The sequence below is a fragment of the Prionailurus viverrinus genome, chromosome B1 (assembly GCF_022837055.1).
Source record: "Prionailurus viverrinus isolate Anna chromosome B1, UM_Priviv_1.0, whole genome shotgun sequence".
Lineage (NCBI taxonomy): Eukaryota > Metazoa > Chordata > Mammalia > Carnivora > Felidae > Prionailurus > Prionailurus viverrinus.
In genome coordinates this window covers 123,851,617-123,877,903 of record NC_062564.1, presented here as the reverse complement: position 1 = coordinate 123,877,903, position 26,287 = coordinate 123,851,617, and the positions used below count along the sequence as shown (strand labels likewise).

General features: G+C 39.8%; 1 protein-coding gene across 3 annotated transcripts in view; it reads left to right on the top strand.

Moving 5' to 3' along the window:
- Nucleotides 1-18,033: 18,033 nt before the first annotated feature.
- RAP1GDS1 (Rap1 GTPase-GDP dissociation stimulator 1) overlaps nucleotides 18,034-26,287 on the top strand; it is a 174,858-nt gene continuing 166,604 nt past the window's right edge. For all 3 annotated transcript variants that reach the window (XM_047856128.1, XM_047856127.1, XM_047856126.1), the window contains exon 1: nucleotides 18,034-18,223. In XM_047856128.1, the coding sequence (XP_047712084.1) occupies nucleotides 18,220-18,223 (4 nt within the window). In that variant the 5' untranslated portion in view covers nucleotides 18,034-18,219. The remainder of the gene's footprint in view (nucleotides 18,224-26,287) is intronic.

Genomic DNA, 26,287 nt, shown 5'->3' with positions numbered 1-26,287 from the left:
TGAAAGACCTACACTAGTACCTGTCTTCAGTAACCAAAAGAAATATGAAGAGGATTTTAGCTTTTACAAAAAAGGTGGAAGGTGGCATTTGTTTTGCAGTGAGACCTTACAGAGGCAGCAGCACCTCCAGCAGCGCCCCCGAGCTTTTTCCCCTGGAACTACACTCAACATCTCAGCATGAAGGGGCATAACTTTGAGCTGTGTCTGTACCTGTGCTTTATCTCAATTCCTTTTCTGCATCTGTTAGCAAGATATGTCCTAAGGTATGAGAAAAGCCCAAGAGAGGTTATTTTGAGGGGTCTGGAAATGCTCACAAAATTTTACATAGAAATAAATGGTAATTACTTCTTCACTTTACATCATTTTGGCTCACAAATGATTTCATAGAAATGCTCTACTTTCGAATCACAGGGAGACTCATGGGGTGGGGGGTGGGGGCGTAATCCTCTCACTATCACCAACATAGCACATGCTTAGAAAAGCTCCGTGAGGCTACTTATTCCTTCCTTGAATCAGAAATCAAAAGCCATTAAAATTCTTTAGGAAACAGCTGTTGCGTTTGACTTCTTTACCACTACCAAACAACAGTTGTTGGATATGACCCCTTCTCCCATTAAATAGCATTAGATGTGAGATACTTTTAATGAGGCTTATGATAGTCTATCTTTAAAGCTCTCTTCCAGTGCACTAAATTAGAGCATGCAATTGGTGTTTAAAAGAAAATCATGCCAGACATTATTTTAACAGTGCTAATTAACAAAATCCTAACTCTCATTGTTGCTACATTCTGGCACAGGGCAAAAACAAACAAATAAGACAAGATTATATCAGACAACAATAAGGCTATGGAAAAAAATAAAACAGAGCAATGTGACAGAGTGACTGACTGATTACTTTAGATTTGTTAGCTTCAGTACATTAGAGATGTGAGGCAACTGAGTTACTCTGCGATATTTGAGCTGTGACCAGAATGACAAAAGAAAGCAATTATAGAAATATCTGAGAAAGGAACATTCCTGACTGAGGGAATAGCTAGCTCAATGGCACTGAGGAGGAATGAACTTGGCATGTTCAGGAACAGAAAGAAAAGGCAGTGTAAGGGGATGGAGAGTTCAAAATGATGACAAAGATGCATGCATGGGGATACATCACATGAGGCCTTGCAAGCCATGGTAAGGAGTATGGATTTTCTTCTAAGTGAGATAGGAAGTTTTTGAAAGGTTTTAAGCAAGAGAGTGATGGATCTGATTTACATTTAAAAATGAAGACTCTATCTGCTGTGCAGAGATGAGATTGTGAGGGGGCAAGAGGAAAAGTAGGAGGCTCATAAAGAAGTCTAGCCATGAGAAGACAGTGGCTTGGACCAGGGTGGTGTAACAGAGACAGAAGTGGTCAGATGTCAAATATGTTTTGAAAGAATGAAGAATCAGATGGATTGGGTGTGGAGATGGGAGAGGAACAGAGAGAGAAAAAGAAGAATCAGCCAAGACTTCCATGTTTTTGGCTTAAACAAAATGAGATGGTAAATATTAACAAAGAAGCAGACTGGAGATGGCAGGACTACTGAACTTTCTTTTCTGGCCATTTCAGATTTGAAATGCTTATAAGACATGCAAGAGGAAATGCCATTATAGGTAGCTAGACACACAAATCAGAAATTCAGCATCAAGATCAGAGATGACGTACAGACCAGGGACTAAATAGAGGCTATCAGGGAGTGCATGTAGAGCAAAGAAGGGAAGAGAGAAGAGGAGATGTTTAGAGGGTATTTCTACCAATATTTTGGTGACAGCACAGGAGAAGGGCCTCTGAGTTCGGAGGACAAGCAGAGCTTGAGCTCTTCTTTCTTTCTGAGCTCCAGACTCCTACATTCAATGTCTATTTTATAATCATCCCCAAACAACCAACAAGATATCCTTTTCCTCTGTTACTGCTTGAAGAAATTCTAGGATTTTTCTGTGAGCTGCTTGTCCAATATTCATATTTGTTCTAAGAATACAAATGTTTCCAATGACTTCCTCCTTTTGCCAGATTCTTTTCCCGATGCAAATCACCCCCCCCCCCGCCGCCGCCCCCTCCCCTCCCCCCCCCCCCCCCCCCCCCCCCCCCCCCCCCCGTCACTTCCAAACTCAGCATACTCTGTTCTTTGACTTTGGCATCTAGATGTTCATGCTTTCCCTGATGGCACAAGTCCTGTTGTGCTTTTTGTTTCAGAGTTACCTTTGTGTTCTGTGTTGAAGCATTTCATACCTCATCTTAGTAACTGAAGAGTTTAAGAGAAGTACTTGAGGCAGAGAGCCTGGCCAATTAGCTTAATCTTCACCACTGACTAGAAGTATAATCTTTGGTAAATCCTTGAAACTAATTTACCTCACTTCTAAAATATATACTAAAAGTTATGGAAAAAACATTAAGTGAATGAGTAAATTAATAAATGTATATAATAGGTACCTAAAGACCAGGAGTTAGATCAGATCTCTTTGTCATCTAGAGGTCTTGACAAACACTAACAGTTTTTATTCTCTATGATTTGGTGGTTAAGAATTTTGCGTAAGAAAAAATAAACTAGTAATACCAGTCTCTTCATCCTCTCTCTTATGCCAATTCTCATCTTTGAATGTGAAAGTCATTGTTACAACTATTGTCTGTATGTAGTTGGGGCTTAAGAATTGTATTGCAGTGAGACTTTTTGGCATGAAGTCTCCAGTACACCAAGAGTTGCCAGAAGGAACAGTAACCTAACCCCAAAGACAGTTTCAATGTTTTACTTAGGCCTATATTGCTAAAAAACCCAGTGTCCATCCTCTTTGTTCTACTCAAAGGACATGGTTCCCAAAGTGCGGCGTAAGAATAAAATATTAGACTTGACACATTTATTTTGTGTCTAAAAAATATGAAGGGATTTATACTTTTCTAATACTTAATGCACTAACACGGTTGACCTCAATGTTCCACAAGTCAAACACAGTAGCATGTACAGGAGGCCCAGGAAGGGTTGGCATTGAGGTGCTCATAAGTTAATTGTTTTTCTAGGTGTTATACCGGAATTTACATGCTACACAGAATGTTGTCAATGTGGTTAATTTTTACAAGATTAGATCTTTAAAATAACAATGGAGATTTTATATACTTTGTCTAAGACAAGGTGTGACCATGAAAATATTTTTACCACATGGTAGGCAGTTCACTGGTTATCTCCTAAAAAGGATTATCCAACTAAAAGGTGAGTAATATTTATCTTTAAAAAAATTTTGAAAAGTGTGTCCACTTTGCTGAGCTTTGCTATGAATACAAGTGACTGTAAGACATTTTTGAAACCAAAATAATATTCTTAATCAGTTTCTTCAAGGTAAAGGTGATATTTTCAATAATGAAGGAAAAACTGCTATTCAAAAGACATTTGTGCTACAGCGAGATCATTTTTAAAATAGTTACTTGGAAATGTCCCACTGTTTTGTTGCTGAAAACAATTTAAATGTAAAACTTCTAATATCTGCACACTTAAAAACATGGAAATAGAGTGTTTAAAACTGTTGTTAAAAATTTTCCAGGTGAGTAGTTTCAATGGGTTTTAAGCCCCTTTCTTAAAATTAGAAAAATGCAATAAGTTCTGATTAGTTTCTGAGAACAATTGACTGATATTGGCTGATCAATTGATAATGTTTGCTAGCTACATTTCAACAAAACCCTTTGCATAATTGGGGACGGGATTTAAAAATAAGTATGAGTGGGGCGCCTGGGTGGCGCAGTCGGTTAAGCGTCCGACTTCAGCCAGGTCACGATCTCACGGTCCGTGAGTTCGAGCCCCGCGTCAGGCTCTGGGCTGACTGCTCAGAGCCTGGAGCCTGTTTCCGATTCTGTGTCTCCCTCTCTCTCTGCCCCTCCCCCGTTCATGCTCTGTCTCTCTCTGTCCCAAAAATAAATAAACTTTAAAAAAATAAAAATAAAAATAAGTATGAGTTATCAAACACAGATAATGGTACACTTCTTCTATCTGGCTGTACTTATTTTTGTGAGATAGCTCTTTCAGCTAAAATAGACATTAAAACCAATATGGAATAAACTGAACTTAGAACCAGACCTCTGAGCCACTATATCATTAGATATTAAACCAAGATTTTTTTGCTAATGTTTTATTTTGTTGTTTTTGTTTTTGTTTTTGTTTTTGTTTTTTGAGAGAGAGAGAGCAAGTGCGAGTTGGGGAGGGGCAGAGAGAAAATCCCAAGCAGGCTTTGAAATGTCAGTACAGAGCCTGATGCAGGGCTTGAGCCCATAAACAGTGAGATCATGACCTGAAATCAAGAGCCAAACGTTAAACTGACTGAGCAACCCAGGCACCCCTAAACCAAGATGTTCTAAATTAATGATATATGTCAACCAAATTGACATCACCAAAAAAGGCAAAAGGTTGTTGAACCATTGATAAATAGAATGAAACAGTGTGAAAACTATTATTTAATCTTTTTTTATCTCATCATTCTTAATTTCTATTTTGTTTGTTTTATGAAGTATGTATTATAGTCTGGGGTGCCTGTGTGGCTCAGTAGGTTAAGTGTCCAACTTCCGCTCAGGTCACGATCTCGCAGTTCATGAGTTTGAGCCCTGTATCAGGCTCTGTGATGACAGCTCAGAGCCTGGAGCCTGTTTCCCTCTCTCTCTCTGCCCTTCCCCCACTCATACTCTGTCTCTTTCTCTCTCTCTCTCTCAAAAATAAACATTAAAAAAACTAAGTACATATTACAGAACATTATTAAATATATATAATTAATAATTATATAATTATAATGAATGAGCAGTGTTTAAACATTTTTAGTCAGGAGTGCAAAATCTAAAAAGAAATTTGGAGATCACTGCTTTAGTAGAACCAGTCCCATGATGCCTCAAATTCCCGTTTACTTCACCCATCTTTGGAGGTACAAGTGCCTTTATTATCAATTACAACCTGCTGTTCCATTTCTATACTGCTTTTCAATCTTCTAATGTGACTGAATCCCACTCCCATCTCAACGTTTCCACTCTGCCCTCTAAAAAGCCTGAGTCTGGATCACCAACTTCTTGTGGTAGCTAATCTCCTTAGATGGCTCACAATGATCACATCTCCTGGTATTGACAATATTGTGAATTTCTCCCTGGAATCTGGATTGTCCTTGTGACTCATTTTAATAAATAGAATGTGGCAGAAGTGGTACTATGCCAGTTCTGGGTCTAAGCCTCAAGAATTTCTGTGAGCTTCCACTTTTGTGCATTTGGGAGCTCTGAGCTGCCATGTTAGAAGTGTAGCAACACTGCTGGAAAGTTCATGTGGAGAGGGAGAGACCCTGAGACTACAGGGAGAGAGACAGGGAATTGTCCTAGCTGAGCCCAGCTTTCCAGTCATCTCCACTAAGGCACCAGATATGTGAATGAAGCAACTTGGATTTTCAAGCCAAATCAAATCCCAGGTGACCTCAGCCCCATTTGACATCATGCGAATTGGAAGAATCACTCAGCTGGGCCCAGTCAACCTACAGTATCTCAAGAAATAGTAAAATTATTACTTTAAGTCACTGAATTGTGGTATGGTTTATCAAGCAGCATTGATAACAAAATCCTCTGTTATATTCTTAATCGTCTAGAAACTTTCCCTTCTGTCTTTTGACTGAAAACTGACTTTCCAGTTGAGGACATTTTACCCTACAGTCCTCTCAAGTGACAGCTGCTTTTCCCCTCACACCCCACCTATGCCAGGGCCAATAAACTGAGCAGATATTGTCCTTGCTCCCCACTGTCCTCCTGCAGAGACCTCTGCTCTCTTGAAGCTCATGCCATCTGGCTATAGCCTTCCTAAATCATGCTGCTGCCATCTGCTGATCTCTTGGCCATTCCTTTTACTCAAAGACAAGCTAGCCCCTGGCTCACACTCTGATTCCTGCTTTTGTCATTGTGCTCTATAATTTCAACATCCATGTGAATGACTCAGCCTATAACCTTCCTCTTAGTTCCTTGACTTCTTAAGTTTTCCTCTCCTCTTTGGCCACCTGATCCCACGGTCATACCCTAGAATTTATAAACGGAACCACCTCTGAAATATTAATTTCAAGTATCTCATTCTTTTACCTCACATGTGCTATTAACCGCACTGAAACACTTATTTGGCCACATCAGAGTCTCTAATAGGCAATGACATGTTGAAGGAAATAACACAATCAGACTAACACATTTTTTCATTGATAATTACAAACTTCATACGGACCTTCATCACTGCCCACAATACTAATTAGTTTCTGCATTAGGTTTGCATTCATAATTTTGGACACAACTATTTTATGCCATCTCTTCTCACCTCAAATCTCCTATTTCCCCTGCCCCACCCCTTACCCTCCATTAATGATGTCTCCTCATGCTTCATAAATAAAATAGAAATCATTCAATGGAGACTCCACATCTTCCTGACATCAAATCTACCAGCCCACCTTTAAGTGGGTTAGTATCTTCACTTCTGTTACAGAGATTCACTTCAGGTATCTGTCTCTCAGGCTCATCAGCCCACTAAGAGCCCTGGGTCCCATCCCCTCTTGCTTTTCCAAAGGTTTTGTACCTCCTTATTTATTTGAGAGAGAGAGAGAGAGCACAAGTGGGGTAGGGACAGAGAGAGAGAGACACAGACTCTGAAGCAGGCTGTAGGTTCTGAGCTCTCAGCACAGAGCCGAATGCAGGGCTCGAACTCATGAATCGTGAGATCATGAACTTGAGCTGAAGTCAGAGACTTAACCAACTGAGTCACCCAGACACCCCAATTAAAAATATTTTTAAATACCATATCTCCCTTTAAAACATTTTTTAAATGTTTATTTATTTTTGATAGAGTGCACACATGCATTTGCATGCGAGTTGGGGAGGGGCAGAGAAAGGGAGACAGGTTTGAAGAGGCTCCACACTGACAACAGAGAGTCCTCTGTGGGGCTTGAACTCATGAACTGCAATACCATGACCCCAGCCAAAGTCAGATGCTTAAAACTGAGCCACCCAGGTACCCCAAGTCCCATATCTCCCTTATTATGCTATTTTTCTGCTCACCTCCGCAGAAATTCTTTTAAAAACGCACACAAGCAATCACCTGCCAGCCCTTCTTCAAACTCTAAATCTGGCTTCACTTTGGGGCACCTGGGTGGCTCAGTCCAACTTCAGCTTGTGATTTCATGGTTCAGGGGTTTGAGCCCCACCTCCAACTCTGTGCTGGCAGCTTAGAGCCTGGAGCCTGTTTTGGATTCTGTGTCTCCCTCTCTCTCTGTTCCTCCCCCATTCGTACTCTCTCTTTCAAAAATAAATAAACATTAAAAAAATTACCTCTGGCTTCACTTCCCAGTATTCCCAAAAATTATGCTTACAGAATTACCCATAATCTTCTCATTGCTAAATCCAATAAATATGATTTTCTTGCCCTCTTGTTTCTTTTTCAGTTTTATCCATTTGAATACAAGGCATCACCATCCATCCAGTCACTGAAACCAGAAATCTCAGCCTTAATTAGCCTTAATTACTTACACTTAATTCCTCCTTGACTCTCTCACCTAAATCTAATCCATCAATAAGTGCAGCCTTTTTGCCTCTATACCTGTAATCTTTTTACTCTTCTTCTTCACTGCAACCAGCCTGGTGCAAACCACATCATCTCTCACCATCAGCTCTTATTTTTTCACCGGAGCCAAGGTGATCTTTCCGAATTATAAACTGTACTTAAAATGAAATCTCAACTCTGAAACATGACCTATAAGACCCATCTGATGGGATTATAATGGTAATATTTATCCTTCCCCTCCGCTCCACACATTCCATACAAAGGAGAGAAACTTCCCTCTGAAGGAAGAAAATTAAGAAAATACTCCTGTTTTCTCTCAGCAACCGCCCCCTCCACTCTCTTCCTTCCTAAGCCTTCCATCCCCTGAAAGATAGAGCTAAATTATCTCACTGATGAGTTGGGGAAAGGGAACTGAGAATGTGTGGCCAGAGATTTCTTGGGTTCTTTCCTTCAGAATGACTTAATTCTCCTCTGCCCTTTAGTAAATAGCCAGCCACTGGAGGGAAAACCCACAGTTCAGCTCTCTTTGGGATGACAGGAGAGTTGGTTTGTTCAGGGCCATGGCAGGGGGAGGAATGCTAGTTTGCCCATTTGGCTCTCCTTGCTCATTAGCACTATCTGTAATATAGCTGCTAATTTGACCTCCAGCTAATCTGACTCCTGAGTCCTGTATCTCACTTGGTTTTAAATTCTGGGATAACACAGAGGGCTTTTATTTATTGGTACCTGTTAACACATCAGATTCTACAATATTTGAGTTTTCACTGTCTCTGCGACTTCATTTTTTTGCCTCTCTCTCTCGTACTATTATGCTTCAATTATTCTGGTCTTTTTTCATTTCCTAAAACATAGTCACAATTTTCCTGCCTCAGGATCTTTGCACTTGTGGCTCCCCCAGCTCCTCCTCTGGTTTTTTGCATGATCTGCTTCTTATCTGCAGGTCTCAGATTAATTATCTTGTTCAAAGAGTGGCCTTCTCACACAATGTTAGTTACAGAATGTTCCTTCCTCACTGCCATTTTTGTCCGTTTTAGCTCCTTATCTGCTCCTCTCACAGTACTTATCATATGTTTATGTTTTGTTTGTTTATTTAGTTGCTTTTTGTCCTTCTCACTCAAATGGATTTAATGAGGAAACAAGTCTTCATTGTGAACCGCTATATACCCAAGTCTCAGCTCAGTAGGCTAGTAATCACTGTTTGTTGAATAAATGAATGACTACGTGAAAACAGTAACTTAGAATTAATATCTGACTTGTTGAACTGATAATTACAAAGTGTTAATTCCAGTAGATTTCCATGTGAATTTTTCATATTCCTATAATTGTTTCGTTCCCAGAAAACTGGGAATAGGTATGTTTATCATAAAAATTGGATTTCAAAAGTGCAAATGCCTTAGAGAGATGATTATGTCAAGAATACAGGAGTCAATCAATGATGTTTACTGAGAGCTTACACATATTGAACAATTACTAGGTTCTAGGAAGGAAAGAAAAACATTAAAAAGTGGATCTGGATAGTGGATTGGGAAAGACAAAAACCCATGAAATGATGAAAGCATACATATATAGTAAAAAGTCAGAAAAAAAGTATAGAAAAAGTCAGATTAGAGAACTATTAATAAATTATCAAGGATACTCGTATATGTAATATCACATATGTGTCACCTGTACACATAGGTTTTAACTAATTTTCATACATTTGGTATAGCAAAGTAAGTTTAATATTAACTAGTCAGGTAAGTGGAATAATGCCCCACCCCCACCTCCAAAATGTGCATATCTAAGTCCCTAGAGCCTGTGGATATGTTATTTTACATGGCAAATGGAACTTTGTAGGTGTGACTGAATTAAGGATTAGGAGATAAGAAGATTACCCTGGATTGTCCTAGTGGGGCCCAATATAATCACAAGAATCCTGGCAAGGGAAAGAAAGAGTCAGAAGAGGAGGAGAAGATGTGATTGCTGGCTGGAAGGAGCACACAAGCCAAGGAATGTGGGCAGACTCTAGAAGCTACAAAAGGCGAAGAAACAGATCTTTCTCTAAAGCCTTCAGAAAGGAATGCAGCCCCCTTGATATCCAGATTTTAGCCCAGTGAGCTCCATTTTAGACTTCTGATCTCCAGAACTATAACGTAGTAAATCTGTATTGTTTTCAGTCAATAAGTTTGTGGTAATTTGTTATAGCAGCCATAGGAAACAAATACATTAAGCAAAAACTATATTCAGTCTTTAATACTTCAGAATCTTGCAGCCCCTCAGGGTCATCACTATAAGAATCAATTATTAGTGAACTGTAGGTAAATAGACATGCTGATTAATGAGGCTTTTCTATTAGAAAGTCTGAATGAGCCAGTTTTTATTATAGAAGCTTTATAAGTACTAAGAATTGCTTAATCAGGGTTGGATGAGATTAAATTAGGATATGTCTCCTTAAGGAAGTCTTTAAGTGATTTTTAAAGTGTTAGAAGAGGACCCCTGAAAAGGAAATGATGGAGATTATGAGAGATCTGGAAAAATCCAGAGGAAATAGGCAGTCACTGGTGACTTGAGCTACATAGAAGTATATGGAGGAAGGATAATGTAATCAAAACTCCTCTTTTGAATTACTTTATTTTTATTTAAAAGGCCACTCTCAAAGGGGGCCTGGGTAGCTCACTCAATTGAGTGTCAGACTCTTGATTTCAGCTCAGGTCAAGATCTTACAGTTTCATGAGTTCGAGCCCCACATCAGGCTCTGTGTTGACAGTGAGGAGCCTACTTGAGATTTCCCCCCTTCTATGCCCCTTCCTAGCTCACACTCTCTCTCTCTCAAAATAAATAAATAAACTTGGGGGGTAGAAAGGCCACTCTCAAAATGCTTATAGATGTTTCACAAGAGGAAAGGATGATTACAAGCCTTGGGTATAGATTATTAGATTAGCTTCAGTTAACTCTGAACAGAAAACTATTCCTAGGTAGAAACTAAATCAGACAGGTAACTTTGCCAGTATAGAGAGGTAGGTAAGATAAGATATAGGTGTTTCTTTCTTGTGCAGTGTCATAGTGGAAGTGAAGTTAGGGGTAATGAAACAGGTTGACATTCGGCAGTGTGATGAAATGAAAGGGATGTGGACTTTGAAATCAAACAGACCAGGTTCAAATTCTGGCTCTATCTTTTTTTTGGTCATGTGACATTAGGTAAATTAATCAAACTATTTTGTTTCTCCATTTCCTTATTTGTAAAACACCTAACTCATGTGGCTAGTACTGGAAGTTAGTATTACATGAGAGTTCTTGACACATAAATAATCCCAAGAGCATCAAAACTAATTTCAATTACTTCCCAGTTTTGCCTTAGGCCAGTTCAGGGTCAGAGGAAAGGACTGTTGTAAGACTTAGAGGATTTCTCTACCAAGTCGGTGAAGATGTGTATATGTGGGCAGGTGGGGTAGAGAGTCAGATACTTTTAGGTTGTAGAGCTAAGTGCCTCTATCAGAACCAAGCATCATGAAAAATATATTCCTTAAATTTGAAAGGCAGTTCATGCTTTTTTCCCTCGACAAACGTAATTCACAGTTTTTACAAAGATGAATTGAGAGTCAGAGACAAAGTGAATTACCCCCACCCAAGACAAAATTAACTGCCACAGACAGAAGTCTTTAAAGGTAGAATGGGCCTCAACATTCTTGTGTCCTGAACTTTCTTTCTTTCTATGGCATTGTACTCAACCATAAGTTCTCTTGGTGTTCTGAAGTCACCTATTTTTTTTTTTTTTTTTTTTACTTTGGCACAATTTTCTCATTATTATGCAATGTGGAACATACAATGAAGTGAGTAGACTTGGTAAAGAACCTGTAAACTGAGAACTCATCTTTCTCTAAGCTGACATCTTGCTAATGAACTCTTTAAGGACTGACTTAAATTCAAAGTTTAGAGATGAAAAGGAATGAAAATTTACCCATACTTACCCAATGGTCTAAAAACATAGAATTATAATAAATCATTGCATATTATGATTTCGAATCCTAGATGCATAGCAAGTTTCTAACTCTCTTTTTAATGCAATAGAATGGCAAAGCCAATTGAGATTAAAATACTAAATATCATTTCAAATAACTGAGCCTATATCCTAATCAAAAGTAGTTGTGTTAAATTCACAAATAAAATATTATAGTAATGCAGGGATTTTGTCTTTTATATTTGTAAATTTCAGAGAAACAGGGACAAAAATACTTTAAATACTTTAAAGACAATGAATAAAAAGACAAATAAAGATATTTTACAATATAGTATTATTTTTTAATCTGATGAGGTCACAAAAAATATAAGGTATTTTCCCTCAATACATTTATTTCCATATTATTGCAGTGTGGATTCGAACCAGAGAGGCTTAGATCTTATTTCTGCTTTATTTACTAGTTATAGATCCTAAGTTAAATCATTTAACCTCTCTGAACATGTTTCACTATCTGTAAAGCTGAGATAATAATACCTCACTCATAGTGCTGCTATATTATTTAAAATAAGCAATACTACATAATATCTTATCAGTCACGAAGCCAATACCATTTCCTTAGTAAATTTCTCAGGACTATCCATTACTCTCTATCCCCACTGCTTCTATTTTAGTTCAGCTCACACCTAGAATATGATAATGGTCTCCCAGCCTCCAGTGTAGACCTCATTCTTAGCCACTTTTCACTTTGCAACTACTAAAATATAAATTTAACTATGACATTTTCAAACTTCAAACCTTCAAACCCTTCAATAACTCCCTGCTACCCTCAGGATAATATCTAATACCTTACCTCAGCCATCACGGCCTTATAAGATTTGATCCCTCTTACTTGTCCACTTTTGTTCCATGACTTCTCCCTTTCCCCAAATCTGTGTACACCTCACCCTAACCATTAATGGCTTACAGATTATTTAAAAAGATTCAAGCTCTTGTCTCCAGGCCCATACATATATAGCTTTCTGTTTCGTTGACTTTTATTCATCTTTCAGGTCTCTGCTGAGATGACATCTTTTCAAGGAGGCTTTCCATGATAGGGTTAAATGTCCTACCTATATTCTTCCACACTACCCATCTTGGTAGTTATAGCACTGTATTTTAACTATTTACTTGTCTGTCTCTGTGCTCTTTGAGGGCCAAAACTGTGTCCTAGTCATACTTGTATACCAGTTCCTAGGTAGACTGGCACTTGCCCTCAACAAATACTGCTTTCTTTAATCTATTACTTCTTTTCCTGCCCCTATACTGTTTTCATCATGTCATTCTATTTCTAAGAAACTTTCAGTGACTCTCTATTTCCTACCTTATCAAGTTTAAATTCCTTGCTTGGCATTTTTAACCCCCCACAACGTGTCCCTCATACTAAATTTCCAATCTTATTTCTAATGCCCTAATATGTACCCTTTTATATATGACATATCTTTCCTCATGCTGTTTCTCTCTCTTAGAATAGATGTCTTTCTTCCCAACATCTCTCCACAAAAAAATTCTATCCACCCATATCCTCTTCTTATGAAGCCATCTTTGACTAATTTTTTTTTAAATGTTACCACTCACAGACTTAGAGGATTTTCTAAATAGGAGAGACTTTAACAGGCTACTCCCTACTTTTGTTCCACATGATAAGCACCTATAGTTATCTCTTAATAGTACTGAACACAGTGCTGAGCTCAGAACAGATGATTTTGAAGTGCTTTGTCCCATTTAAAAAAAATGGGCACCTGGGTGGCTCAGTCGGTTAAGCATCTGACTTCGGCTCAGGTCACGATCTCACAGCCCGTGAGTTCAAGCCTTGCATCGGGCTCTGTGCTGACAGCTCTGAGCCTGGAGCCTGTTTTGGATTCTGTGTCTCCCTCTCTGTCTCTACCCCTCCCCCACTTGTGCTCTGTCTCTCTCTAAAAAATAAAAAAAAAGAAATAAAAGAAATGTATTCAATCTGAGGCTATAGTTGCAATATGTAGATATTAGTCAGTTTGAGGTGATAGACTATGAAAAAAGAAAATTTTAATTTCATAATATTTAGAAAACAGTTAACCTATTAAGTAAATGAAAGATGTGTGTGGGCTGCGGGTGGGGAGGGGGGGTAGGGTTATAATGAGCCAGGGGCTGAGACATTTCTGTTGTTCAACCTAGACCAGCCTAAACTCATAGAAATATTTCGAAAATAGTTTAGGGGTGCCTGGGTGGCTCAGTGGGTTAAGCATCAGGCTTCAGCTCAGGTCACGATCTCACGGTTTGGTTCACGGGTTTGAGCCCACATCTGGCTCTGTGCTGACAGCTCAGAGCCTGGGGCCTGCTTCAGATTGTGTCTCCCTCTCTCTCTGCCCGTCCCTCACCCTCTCTCTACAAAATAAACATTATAAAAAAATAAAGAGTTTAGGTAGAAGACTGTTCACTGCCAACTCATTTTTTATCACTGTAAAGTTCAGTTAACTACTCCAGTGAGATTCCCTTAAATGATATTCAGAATGTCATGGTAAAGAAGAGGCAATCATTTCCCTATTATTCTTTTAAAGAACATTCTCTTTTCTCTCGACTTCCTCTTGCTCTGCCCTTCCCAGTACAGTTCCTTTAAAGAATTTAAATCACTTTTAACCTCTTTAAGGATATACACATCAATGAGGTAAGTCATGTTATAAACCTTGCCAAAATGTAGTGCTTCTGAGCCTTTCTAATAAGCATTTTCTTTGATCTTTCTCCACCCACTCCCACTAGCTATCTGGCTAATCATAAACCAATTTTCAAAAATAACTTGATAGACAAATAAGTCTGTGATACTTAATATATTTTTTAGATAGAATTTGAAAACCTTTGCTTTGTGCCAGAATTTCCTCCTTTATTTTGCAGCAGGCCTAATGAAATCTTGACTATTGTCTAACCCGGAGCATGGACACTAGTAGCTTTATTTCTGGAAAACTCTTGACATCAGGTGACTATTTTCTAGCTGTTTATGTAATCAGTGACTAGAGGTATCCTCAAAGCAATTCTTCTAATACGTAAGGTTTTTTTAAAAGTTTATTGATTTTGAACAAGAGACATTGTGAGTGGAGGAGAGACAGAGAGAGAGGGAGAATCCCAAGCAAGTTCTGTACTGTCAGGGCAGAGCCCAACATAGGGCTGAAACTCACAAAACTGTGAGAACATGACCCGAGCCAAAACCAAGAGTTGGCCGCTTACCTGACTGAGGCACCCAGGCACCCCTAATGTGTAAGCTTTTTGAGGGCAGGGGCCATTGTTTATTTTTTATCCCTAGTGCCTAGTATCATAGTGCCTGTATCGTAGGCACTCAGTAAATTTCTATTAGTCAATAGAGAAGAAACTAATACAAAGACCAGTAACCACCTAGCAGAAGACTCATAGTTCAGGATAGAAACAACACAGATAGCAGGCATTATCATCATCATCAATTATAAATATTTATTGAATAACTAATTTTACTTGGTAAAGCGCTAGAATTTATCAAATGAATATTAACACCATTCTTTCTCTCTTTCAGGATAAAAACTCTGAGAGAATGAAGACTCATTCATACAAAAAATTTTTATTGAGCACTTGCTGTGTACTAGCATTGTACTGGCCCTGGGGATACAAGGGCAAATAAGGCAGACAAAAATCCCTGCCTTTAGGGAGCTTAAATTTAAATGGGGGTGCATACCAATAAGCAAAATATATATTATTTTAGAGGTAAGTGCTAAGGAAAAAATTAGTATGGAATTCAGGATATAAAGTGGGAATGTTGAAATTTTAGATAAAATGGCTAGGAATCCCGCATGCAGGTAACTTTTGAATAAAAAGATGAAGAGAAAAAGGTCATATTCCTATAATAGGAGAAGAAAGGTGAGGTGAGGAGAACTAGTGTTCAGTGTGAAAAGGTAGGTGTTACATTGGTCCACTTCTGCATGTAGCATTAAGTATTGGGTCTCACTACCGATATACCAGTGCTTTGGGCCTCACTGTATGCAGTCTGCCTAGACAGCCCTGTAATTTTAATTGGTAGGAGTGCTGAGGGGATGGTTTATGGATTCAAGCAGAACCAAAAAAAGCACTTAAAGTAGTGTCAGGTAGGAGGTCACAAAGCTGCTGAAGCAGCTTTTGCTAGTTTCAATTTGTATATCCTAATGAAAGATAGAAAATGCTCTTAGAAATTACTGTAATGTATAAGAAAAGGCAGTAGCAGGAAAACTGAAGCAAGTAAATTTGAGAATCTGGGAGAGATTAATGAATAAGAAAAGAGAAAGACAAAAAATGAAGAGCAGCAATACAAAGACCCCACGGTGATCTGGAGAGGTTCAAAATGAATGTGAAACATGGTGTGTGTCTCCAAAATGAATAGGGAATATGGCAGGGGTGTGTGTATGTGTGTAGCTTGCATTGGTGTATTATGGATTGAGTCCTGTCCCCTGCAAATTTGTATGTTTAAGACCTGACACCTAGTAACTCAAAGTTTAACCTTATTTGGAAATAAGGTCATTGCAGATTTAATTAAAGATGAGGTCACACCAGAGTAGTTGGGCCTCCAATCTGCCATGACTGGCGTCCTATAAAAAAGGAACATTTGAACAGACATGCCATGAAGATTGTGGAGCTATGCCACCCCAAGCCAACGACCTATAGAAGCTAAGAGAGGCCTGGAAGAGATCCTTCATTAAGTGCCTTCAGAGGGAGCATGGCCCCACCAACACTTTAATTTCAGACTTCTGGCCTCTAGAACTGTGGGACCTTCAATTTCTATTCTAAGCCACACAGTTTGTGACACTTAGTTACAGCAGCGGTAAGAAACTAATTCGGCGTGTAAGATTATTTTAAGGCAAACACCAAGAGCACTCTTTTATCACAGAAAGGGAAAGGGTGCAGAAGAGTGATGTGCCTGATTGTCTTTATGCATCAGAAAAGCCCAATAGCTTGGATATCTGTAGTTCAGTTGTATTTTCTTGTTTTACCAAACCTCTCTTTTTAATTATCGCGTTTCATTTTTGTTTTAGAAAACTCACATAAAATCTGCTCTCTACTTAACGAATTACAAGGCGCTTCTGACTTGTGTGCTTGTATGGAATAAACGGAAACTGATCTGGCTGTGGGCGGGGGAGCGGGGGGGGGGGCGGCCCGGATTAAGAGAGAGAAAGCGCCTTTTTCTCAACATTGAATTGAAAGAATAAAAGTTGAAAGGGAAAAGCAAGCCCGATTCAGCTATGCAGCATCTCACTTCCACAGGTTGTACTGCTGTGGCCCTCTCCCCTGCAGGAGTGCGGGTGCTGCTGTCTAGGGAGAGCAAGCTGATTCCTTACCACGATTACGAGGGGTCTGGACAAGACCAGAGTGTGGAGAAAAAGAACCTTTCCTCCAGCCTCCTCCCTCCCGGCAGAAGAACCAAAAACCTGGCGCCTTGCGCGCATGCCCAGTCGGGAGGGCGCCGTCCAAAGAGCGCGCCCCTGCAAAGGCTTTTCCCGCAGCTGTTGGGGGCTGGGGGGGGGGGGGGGAGGGGGCGGTGCCGGGAACCCGCAGCGGCCCGGCGGCCGGGGGAAACTCCGGCCGGCCGACTGGGCGGGGCCGCCGCTAACTCAGCTAGACTTTTATTTTCCTGCCTGGTAACCATATTCCCGCCACCGTCCCAGGGAGAGGGGTGCGCCCTCGCGGTAGGGTGGAGCCCGAGGGCACCCCAGTTAAAAGGCTGTTGAGGCGTCTCGGGGGAATGGAAGGCCGCGCTAATGTCGGAAGAACAGCTGACTCCCTGAAGGAAATCCTGGGGCGGTCGCTGTTCTCGACTGCCCAGACCTCTCTGTTTTTAAACTAGCCACAGCCAAGACAGCCCTAACTGTCCCACCGTTACGCCCGCCAACATTAAGCGCCCTCCCAGCGACCACCTCCCTGCTCTGTGCTCAGCGGGCCCACAGGCTGCTCGGAAAACGGGCGTCCTCAGGTATCTGTCTCTCAGAGGTGCTGGCCTTATCGCCTATGCGTCCATTCCAGCTTCATTTCAATGTGTCCGCTCTGCTTCTCGACCACCCTCCCGGGTCTGAGGCGGCCCAGCGTCTCCGGGAAATTCCCGCCTGTGCAACCGGGTTGTCCCGTAAAGAACATGGGTCGGTTTTCCGGGTGTGGACTGGCGGGGTCGGAGAGCAAGCCGGGGCAAGCCAGATGGTAGCACTCGGGACTCCGTATCCCCTTGCCTTGCCTTCTCCCGGCCCACCCACCGCACCGCAGGCGGTCGCCATCAAGCTCCTCCGCGGCGGCTGCAGCTGGTCCGCAAACACGCCCACCCGCACGCTCAGAATCACTTGCCTCTGGAGTGGAGGAAAAAAAAAAAAAAGAGGGAGGTACTGAGCATGCTCGGCGGGGAGGGCGGGGCGCTCCCGGGCCGCGAGTCAGGGCAGGCGCTCCTCAAGTCGGCTCGGCGTCTCCGCCGCCCGCCCGCTCGGAGCCGCGCCCGCCGCAGGCTGCGCCCGCCCGCCCCGCCCCGCCCCGCCCCGCCCCCCGCCGCTCGTCCCCGCCGCGGCCGCGCCGCCTGCAGCAGCAGCAGCAGCAGCAGCTGCTCCTCCCCGGCGGCCGCCCCCCGCGGGTCCCTCCCTGGCTGCGGGAGAGACCGAGGTAGAGGGAGGACACAGCGCCGCGCCGCCCGCACCGGAGACCTTCGCCTCGCCCTGCTGGCTCCTCACCCTCTGGGAGGAACATGGGTAAGTCATCCTTCCTCCCCCGTCATCGCCTGACATTTTTCTCTTTCTCGGCGTGTTGCAGGGTGGGAAGCCTTCCTCGCGCAAAGTTGCCAGATTTCTCAAATCCACGGGTGTAATACAGTGGCTCTTCCTCCGGGGAGAGTCGGCGCACGCGGAACGCACGCCGGTCCCCGGGCTGGGAGGGTCCCGAGCGCGGGGTGGGGTCGGGCCGCGGCTCTCGGGCACCTCGCTGCCTCGCCTCCCCTCCTCCATTCTTCCTGCCCGAGCGGGTGCCCGGGCACCGCGGAGCCTGCCTCGCGGGCTAGCCTCCTCTGCCTGCCCCATCCCCGTTTCTCCGGAGGCCGCCCGCTTCCTTTCCCCGGCGTCTGCTGGGCTGGAGGCTCGGTCGGACCGCCAGAGAGACCACTTCGCCTAACTTCCCTGTCAGGGCGACCTTTCCCCATCTTGGGGACTGTTCATCCCGAGGCGGGGAAGTGCGAGCAAGTAGTTTGTCAGGGCGATTGTACAACGTGCACGGAAATTATTTTTGATGGGGGAGAGCGGACAGCCTCATGGGTTGAAAGGATGACTTGTCAGAGGCCACGAGGAACGTGAGGAAGGATGCATAGAGCCGCTAGCTGTTGAATTAGTGTTGGGTGACTACAGTGTGCAATATTCCTGTGCTCAGCCCATTTTCTTGGTTCCTTCGCCTGTCTACTGTAGGAGGAAACGCACCCTGTAACATGTTACCGAACTTACGTGTTAGTTATTCGTTCCCAGCTTAGCCTGCCTACATCTACATAATCTGATTTTAGTTCCTTTGTATGTCTGGTTAATCTCAAGAGATTGTTTTGGATGAGATATTTAAAAGCAAATATATTTTCTAAAACTGCATGTAATTTATCTTAAAATTTTTTCTTAACATATTGCTTAAATACTAAGTTCAGTAATTACAAAAACGTCTGATTAATTCTGCAGTTATTTTTTTTAATAGTAGCATTTCGGAATAGCATACTGCTACATGTTCCCAGTTTGCTTCCACTGTTATCACAGCTTCCTCTTTTTAAAATTTGCTCCATTGGCATCTGTCAACTCGGATTCTCCTACCCCTTCCGTGCAGGTTATTTTAAGCCTAAAATGAGTGTGGTTCTTTGATCTGTCAATACAGTGCTCAACACAACTAGAGTTAGGTCGTGGCAACTCAGAATCTTCAAGGAAGTATCTAAATCTAGAAATGGTGTCGATGGAGCTTACTGGGAAAGCAAATGCTCCAAGCTCTGTTTCAGACTTTTGAGGCTAGTGTTGCAGGAGGTGATATGAATGAAAAATGAATCGGGCCCTGAATTTTATTTTCAGTTCAGTTTTTCTCCCCCTTTTGATGTGCTATTGACATGGTGAACAAATTTATGTAGAAATGGGTGGCTCATATGTACTTAGCTTTTCTCTAGGAGTACAAATTTAAATAAATATTAATTCAGATTATCGGACACATTGTGAATTTTCCTTGAACATTCAAAAATTTACTCCTAATTGTAGGTCACAAGTTTCTCCTGTAAAATACATTTGCCCATGTTTCAAGGTGAGCTACAAAATTCATTTAAATAAAATTTTAACTTCCATGTTGAGTAAGAATCTTTTCAGTAGAAAAAATTCAGTTATGTTGCAATACTTATGAATAAAAATACTTAAAACAAAATTATTTACTTAAAAATAATTAATCTTCAAAATCTTGAATGTTATTGCTTGATTTCAAAGAATGGCCAGATAGAAACCTCTTATTTGGAACCTCTCAGATACTCTTTGATTAAATCAGTCTCCCATAGCACTCTGTACCTTGTTGGAGGCTTTTTAGTACTTACATAATCTGCCTTATAATGGAGTTGTTTATGTGTGTGTGTGGTTACCATTTAGTCATGAGTTCCAAAAGATGAAAATTATGTCTTATTGATTTTTGTGTATCCCCCCACCCCTCCGTGCTTTCCACATAGTAGATATTCAATAAATCTTTGGTGAATTCATTGTTGAACTTAAAACCTACCTATTATTTTCGGTTTGTGAACCTGAAAGTATGGGCTGTGAACAAACATTCAAGTTGGTAGACTATCATGGAGGCTTGGAGGAAATGGGAACAGAGAAGTATAATTTTACTATGACTACTCTTCTCTCACTAAAAAAAAAAACAAAGAAAAGAAAAAGAAAGTTGGGTCTTCTCAGAGCTAAAGGTTTTGGAATAGCCTCCAGGCTAGCCATTTCCTTCTGCACTGCTGTTTTCAATGGTAAGGTGGTTTATCGGATGATCACTAGATACATACAATAATGTAAAATTGAAACCGTGGAAAGCAATTTCATATTCTGAACCAAGGAAGTTATAACAATTCGTGTATACATAAAAGGTATCTTGATTAATGGTAGGAAAAAAATCACTTTTTAAGGCCGTCTTAAGAAATAAATAAGGTGATTTAAAAAAAAAATTAATGTTTGTTTGTTTTTGAGAAAGAAACAGAGTGCGAGTGGGGGAGGGGCAGAGGGCAAGGGAGACACAGAATCTGAAGCAGGGTCCGGGCTCTGAGCTGTCAGCACAGAGCCCGATGTGGGGTTTGAACTCACAAACTGCGAGATCATGACCTTAGCTGAAGTTGGATGCTTAACCGACTGAGCCATCCAAGGCGCTCCATAAATAAGGTGATTTTTAATAATCTCATGGCAGTGATTTTTCCCTGTAAGAAAGTGAAAGAAACTTCCTATATAATGTTATGGGTGATGGCTATTATTTAATGTATATATTTTATTATAAATTCAACATGTACTTAATATTTATTGAATATCAACCATGTACACTGTACTGTGGGAGGAAAGAGAGGAATAAGACATTCATATTTCAAGCTGCATATAATATTAACAGGAATGAGATGGTACATACACAGATATAACAGAAATAAAGTATAAGTGATATAAAATAACTTTACATTTACGTGTATTGTAGATTCAGGGCATGGAGAAAAGGTTTTAGAAAAATGATGTTATTTGAAACAAAAAAAGTTGGTTAAGCTTCTGAAAGGTAAAAATGAATGGAGACGGTTAATCAGGCTGGGGGTTGGGAGGAGAGAAATGGCATAAGTGAAGTTAGAGAGGGAACACTCAAGGAGTTTCAGGATATGGTTAAATAACCATGTTTGGTTGGAACAAAAGGTAAGGTAAGAGTGTGTGTCACCTTCTTCAGTACTAATAGGTAAAGACCAGATAATGGAGGACCTTAAATGACAAGTTGAAAAAGTTTTTGGACTTTGACTTGTCTATTGAGGGACTGTGAAATGTTTTTCTGTAGTTAAGTGACGGATCAAGTCTGTGGTTTAGGAAAATTAATCTGTCAATTGAGTCAAGGATGAATTAGATCAAAAAATAGAGAACACTTCAGAGGGTGGTTGTTGCAGTGTGGGTGAAAATATTTACTGGTCTGAACTTGGCTGTGGCAATGGGAAGAGAATACTGCAAATAAAGAACAGAATTTCCTTGCTAACCTATTGAATATGGAATTGAGAAAGGAGTCATACATTGTCACCTGGGCAATAGAGAGATGTAAAATTATTAATATATATTTAATCCACTGGAAGAGGAAATGTGAATCGTTAGTTTTGGACCTGGTGAATTGGACTGTTTAGTTTGCCATTTAGATTCTCTGTTCACTGATGACAGGGATTCTTATAATAGGTTTTGAATACATTTCTAACACTAGTGTCTGACACATAGTAGCTATGCAGTAACCATTTGTTGACTGACTGAAACTAGGTAAAAAAAAAAAAAAATTTAACAAACAGTTATTTTAACTCTTAAGAGAGGATTTTGAACTAGAGATCTGGAAGTTACCCATAAATCTCCTGAGATGATATTTCAAGTTAGGTAGGAGGCTGAGAGACAACAGAGAGAAAGAAAAAATTTGTCCAAAGTAAGAATCTTGAAGAATGACCCATTGTTAGGGAAGTGGAATGGAATGATTTGACACTGGAAGGGACGTAGGAGTGAAAGACTAGAATCTGCATGTGGTTGGTTTCATGAAAGAATGGTCAATAATGTCTTTTGCTTCAGACCAGTGATAAAGACTGAGAAAAGGATCTTTGTTGATGTAGTTTGCTTAGGATATTACTCAGTATATTTTCTAAAAAGCAGCTTTAAGAGGTATGCTAGAAATGGAGGTCAGTTGTAGAGGCTAACTGGATAATGAGTAAGTGGAACTAAGAATTCCCAATGTATTCATGCTATATCCCTTGACCTATTTAAAGATCTGTAAGTAAGCATAGGTTTTTAAAAACATTTTTAAAATGTTGCACTTTACATGGAATGACACATGCTATTTTCTTGCCTGAGAATAATTTGTTATCTCACCATAGTGCTTCAAAATTTCTTTGACATTCCATTTTTTATGTCATTGTGTCTTAGTACAGTATGCTTTTTATGTTTGCAATATCTGTCATACAGAGTGAGCTTAGAAATGGTTTTATAATTTCACATGACATTTTACATAAAGTGTACTCTTCACTGGTGAATGGTTTTATCACTTTTTATTTACTATTAGTCTTTGTGAATTTTGGATTTCTCTAGTTGTATGTATGCCTCTAATTATACTCTTAATTCCTGGAGTTTTGTTTTTCTCTATAAATTTGTGTTAGCTTTAGATGTAAGTCTTTTTTTTTTTTTTTCTCTTGTATTTCTAAGTCCAGGAATGGTTTCATAGATAAATAGTAAAAAATAGTACTTTTACTTGTTCTTTGCAAAGTAGAGTGATAAAAATCTTTGTAAACTGATAATCACTAAAATTTATTATTTTATTTTTTTTTTTTTTAAATTTTTTTTTTTTCAACGTTTATTTATTTTTGGGACAGAGAGAGACAGAGCATGAACGGGGGAGGGGCAGAGAGAGAGGGAGACACAGAATCGGAAACAGGCTCCAGGCTCCGAGCCATCAGCCCAGAGCCCGACGCGGGGCTCGAACTCACGGACCGCGAGATCGTGACCTGGCTGAAGTCGGACGCTTAACCGACTGCGCCACCCAGGCGCCCCGAAAATTTATTATTTTAAAAGAGATTGACTAGTTCAATAATTTTTCTTATGTTGCCGTTATATCTATGTTGTATATGTCTTCTTCTTTTTTTTTTTTTTTCTTATAGGAGAATTGAAATCATTAACTTTGGTAGAGTCATAGTCTATCTAGTACTATGATTTGGGAGGTTTTAATAACCCTAATTCATTTTGTGAACTGTAGATTTTAACTTTCACAGTGGAATGTTGGAGCTCCTAGCTGCCTTTGGGGAAGAGTATGGTTTTCCTCTTCAGAGATTCCAAGTCACCTGAATTTGAACTTGGCAATTCTGGTGTTATTGGTGGCACCAACAACAGCTATAAGAATGACTTAAATTTTTTAATCCTTGCTCATAAACATCAGGAAGAGTGGAGAAGGAGGATCCACTCCTTTGGGAACTTCATGTTAATTTTAGATAATCATGTTCAGATAACACTTAATTTAAAATATTTTCCTAGGCATTTAACTTGGCAAATAGTTCTTTCTTGTGGAGAGAGGAGGTATAATAAATGAAGATACCAGAATAGGTTATAAAGTCTATTTTGGTTATAAAATCCTATGATTCTGTGAAACTGAACTTTAAAATGTACTCAGTATCATTGATGTCTTAAATATGCCATAAACATACTTATATAATTCATTTTTCTTTGGAGTAATGTCGACTTGAGGTAGCACTTCAGGGTTTGAACCAACCTGTTAGCTTTGTCTAACCAGACAGCCTTAAATACCATTACTCATACTGGCTAAGATATGGATTCAAATTGCAGAGTAATGTCATTCTCTCAGTACATCCATTTATACAACTTTTGTTGCTAGAAGCATTCCAGGCATTAAAAGTGAGAATTAGGATAGTGATAAATGGAAGTAAATTGAGCTGCTAGCTATGATTGGCTATGCTTACAAACTCCAAAGTCCTTCTAACTTTTTGTACAGAAAATTAATTTTGTATTTATGAGCTATGTATCTGGCCTCTTCTCTAAAAGCTGTTTTTGCTTAATTTTGTCCATATTTATGATTTTAATTACTATGTATGCTGTTAGTGCCTGTGTGTGTGTGTGTGTGTGTGTGTGTGTGTGTGTGTGTGTGTGTGTGTCTGGGCTGTCTTTTCATCTAAGAGATTATTAGACATCTCTACATGCATAGTTAATTCAAACTCATTTAGTTCAAAAGCAAACTATTGTGTAATAATTAATAATGATAACTAGAGGTGTGATGGTTAATGTTTAACCAAAAACCCTTCTCCACAAAAGCCCTGATTTGTGGTGGTTGTTGATATCCTATGAATTCATGGTTGGGAAGAGATGAGATACAGCACACTAGTATATGGTGGATCCGCTATATAGATATAAGAACCTGTGAGCACAGATAATAGTGAAGGGTAGTAAAATAATTAAGTAGTAATGAGTTTTGAGTAGTAATATCTTTGTTTTAATATAACTTACTTAAGTTTATAAGATTTAATTTTCAATAATGTGTGTTTTAGTAATTGCCTCGAAAATTCTTAAAAATTTAATAATCATTTCTCATGGGCTGGTACAGGTGGGTTCTGGTATACCACTGGATTAATAATTATCATTTATTACTGTTTAATAAGAATCATTGATGAGTTATGTTCAACTTTACACTTTCTCATATTTTTAAAATTTAATTTTAATCTTTTCAACAATTCTATGAAGTGGGTGATACTATCCCCATTCTGCCGATTCAGAGAATTAAGTAATTTATCCAGGGGGAGAGAGCTCAGTCTCTAAAATTTTGTTTTAGAGCAGTGATTCTCAAATTCTGGCTTGCTTACGAATCCTGTAGCATTTGTTAAAAAAAAATTACTAGGCCCGCCCTCAGAAATTTTGGTAAGTAGGTGTTTGGTAGGCTGAGAATTTGCATTGTCAAGACATTGGTAGATGATGCTGCACTTTTAATAGCCTCACCATAGGAGCATAGGTCTGCAGACTTTTTACATAAAGGGTCAGATGGTCAGTATTTAGGCCAAGAGGCAAAATCAAAAATAAGAGAGAAAATATATATGATGAGAGAAAACAAATATCCACAAATATTTTGTTGACTATGTTCAAAATACAACATTAACTGAACAAAAGTTATTGTAATAGAGGTCTACCAATGAAAATATTGTAATTCTGTTTTTGAGATAGCATTTCACTTAATTGGGATTCAGAGTTACCCTGCCATCAAAATTGATCCAGATGTTCATTTGTTAATGCAGATCTTTAATGTGATTTTATGGATTTTGTCTTTGGAACATGTTTTCACACAGATAGGTACTCTCAAATGCTTGTATCCGTGTATCCGTCCATGGGCATATGATTTTATTAATGAGACTATTTATTTCTATGGAAGGAATTATAGAATCTTTTAGATTCTTCTCTTGACATTTAACATTTAGCATGCTACTACATTGCAAATTAACCACTTACAATAGTGAAGTAGAAACTCCTCTGTTACTTAAATGGATTTTGATGTTTGGAAGTTTCATTTGCGTCTGAAATAAGGTCTGAAAAACAGTGCTGCAACAGTAGTTTGAGCTTGCAAAATATATCTGTTGTAGATTTGTATATGTGTGGAGATCTTATTGTATAACATTTGACAGCACGAGAAGGGTATATAGCAGATTGATGGTTACTTGTGTTTCCAACAACGTTGTCAAAATGACTTAACATAGTTATGTTTCTCATATAAGCACTATTTTGCCTTGATGTTCAGGTCAAATTCTAGGAAACACCAAATCCGCTGCAAAATCTAATTTCCAGAGGCATTCATTGTTTGATAATAGTGGCATTTTTTCCCCAGAAATTTCATTCTCACTTTTTTTTTTTTTTAAATGTTTTACTTATTTGGGGCGGGTCGGGGTGGGGGGGGAGAGAATCCAAAGCAGGCTCTGCACCGTCAGTGCAGAGTCCAACGTGGGACTCGATCTGAGCAGAAATCAAGAGTCAGATGCTTAACTTACTGAGCCACCCATGCACCCTGCATTCTCACCTTTCTGCTGAAAAATC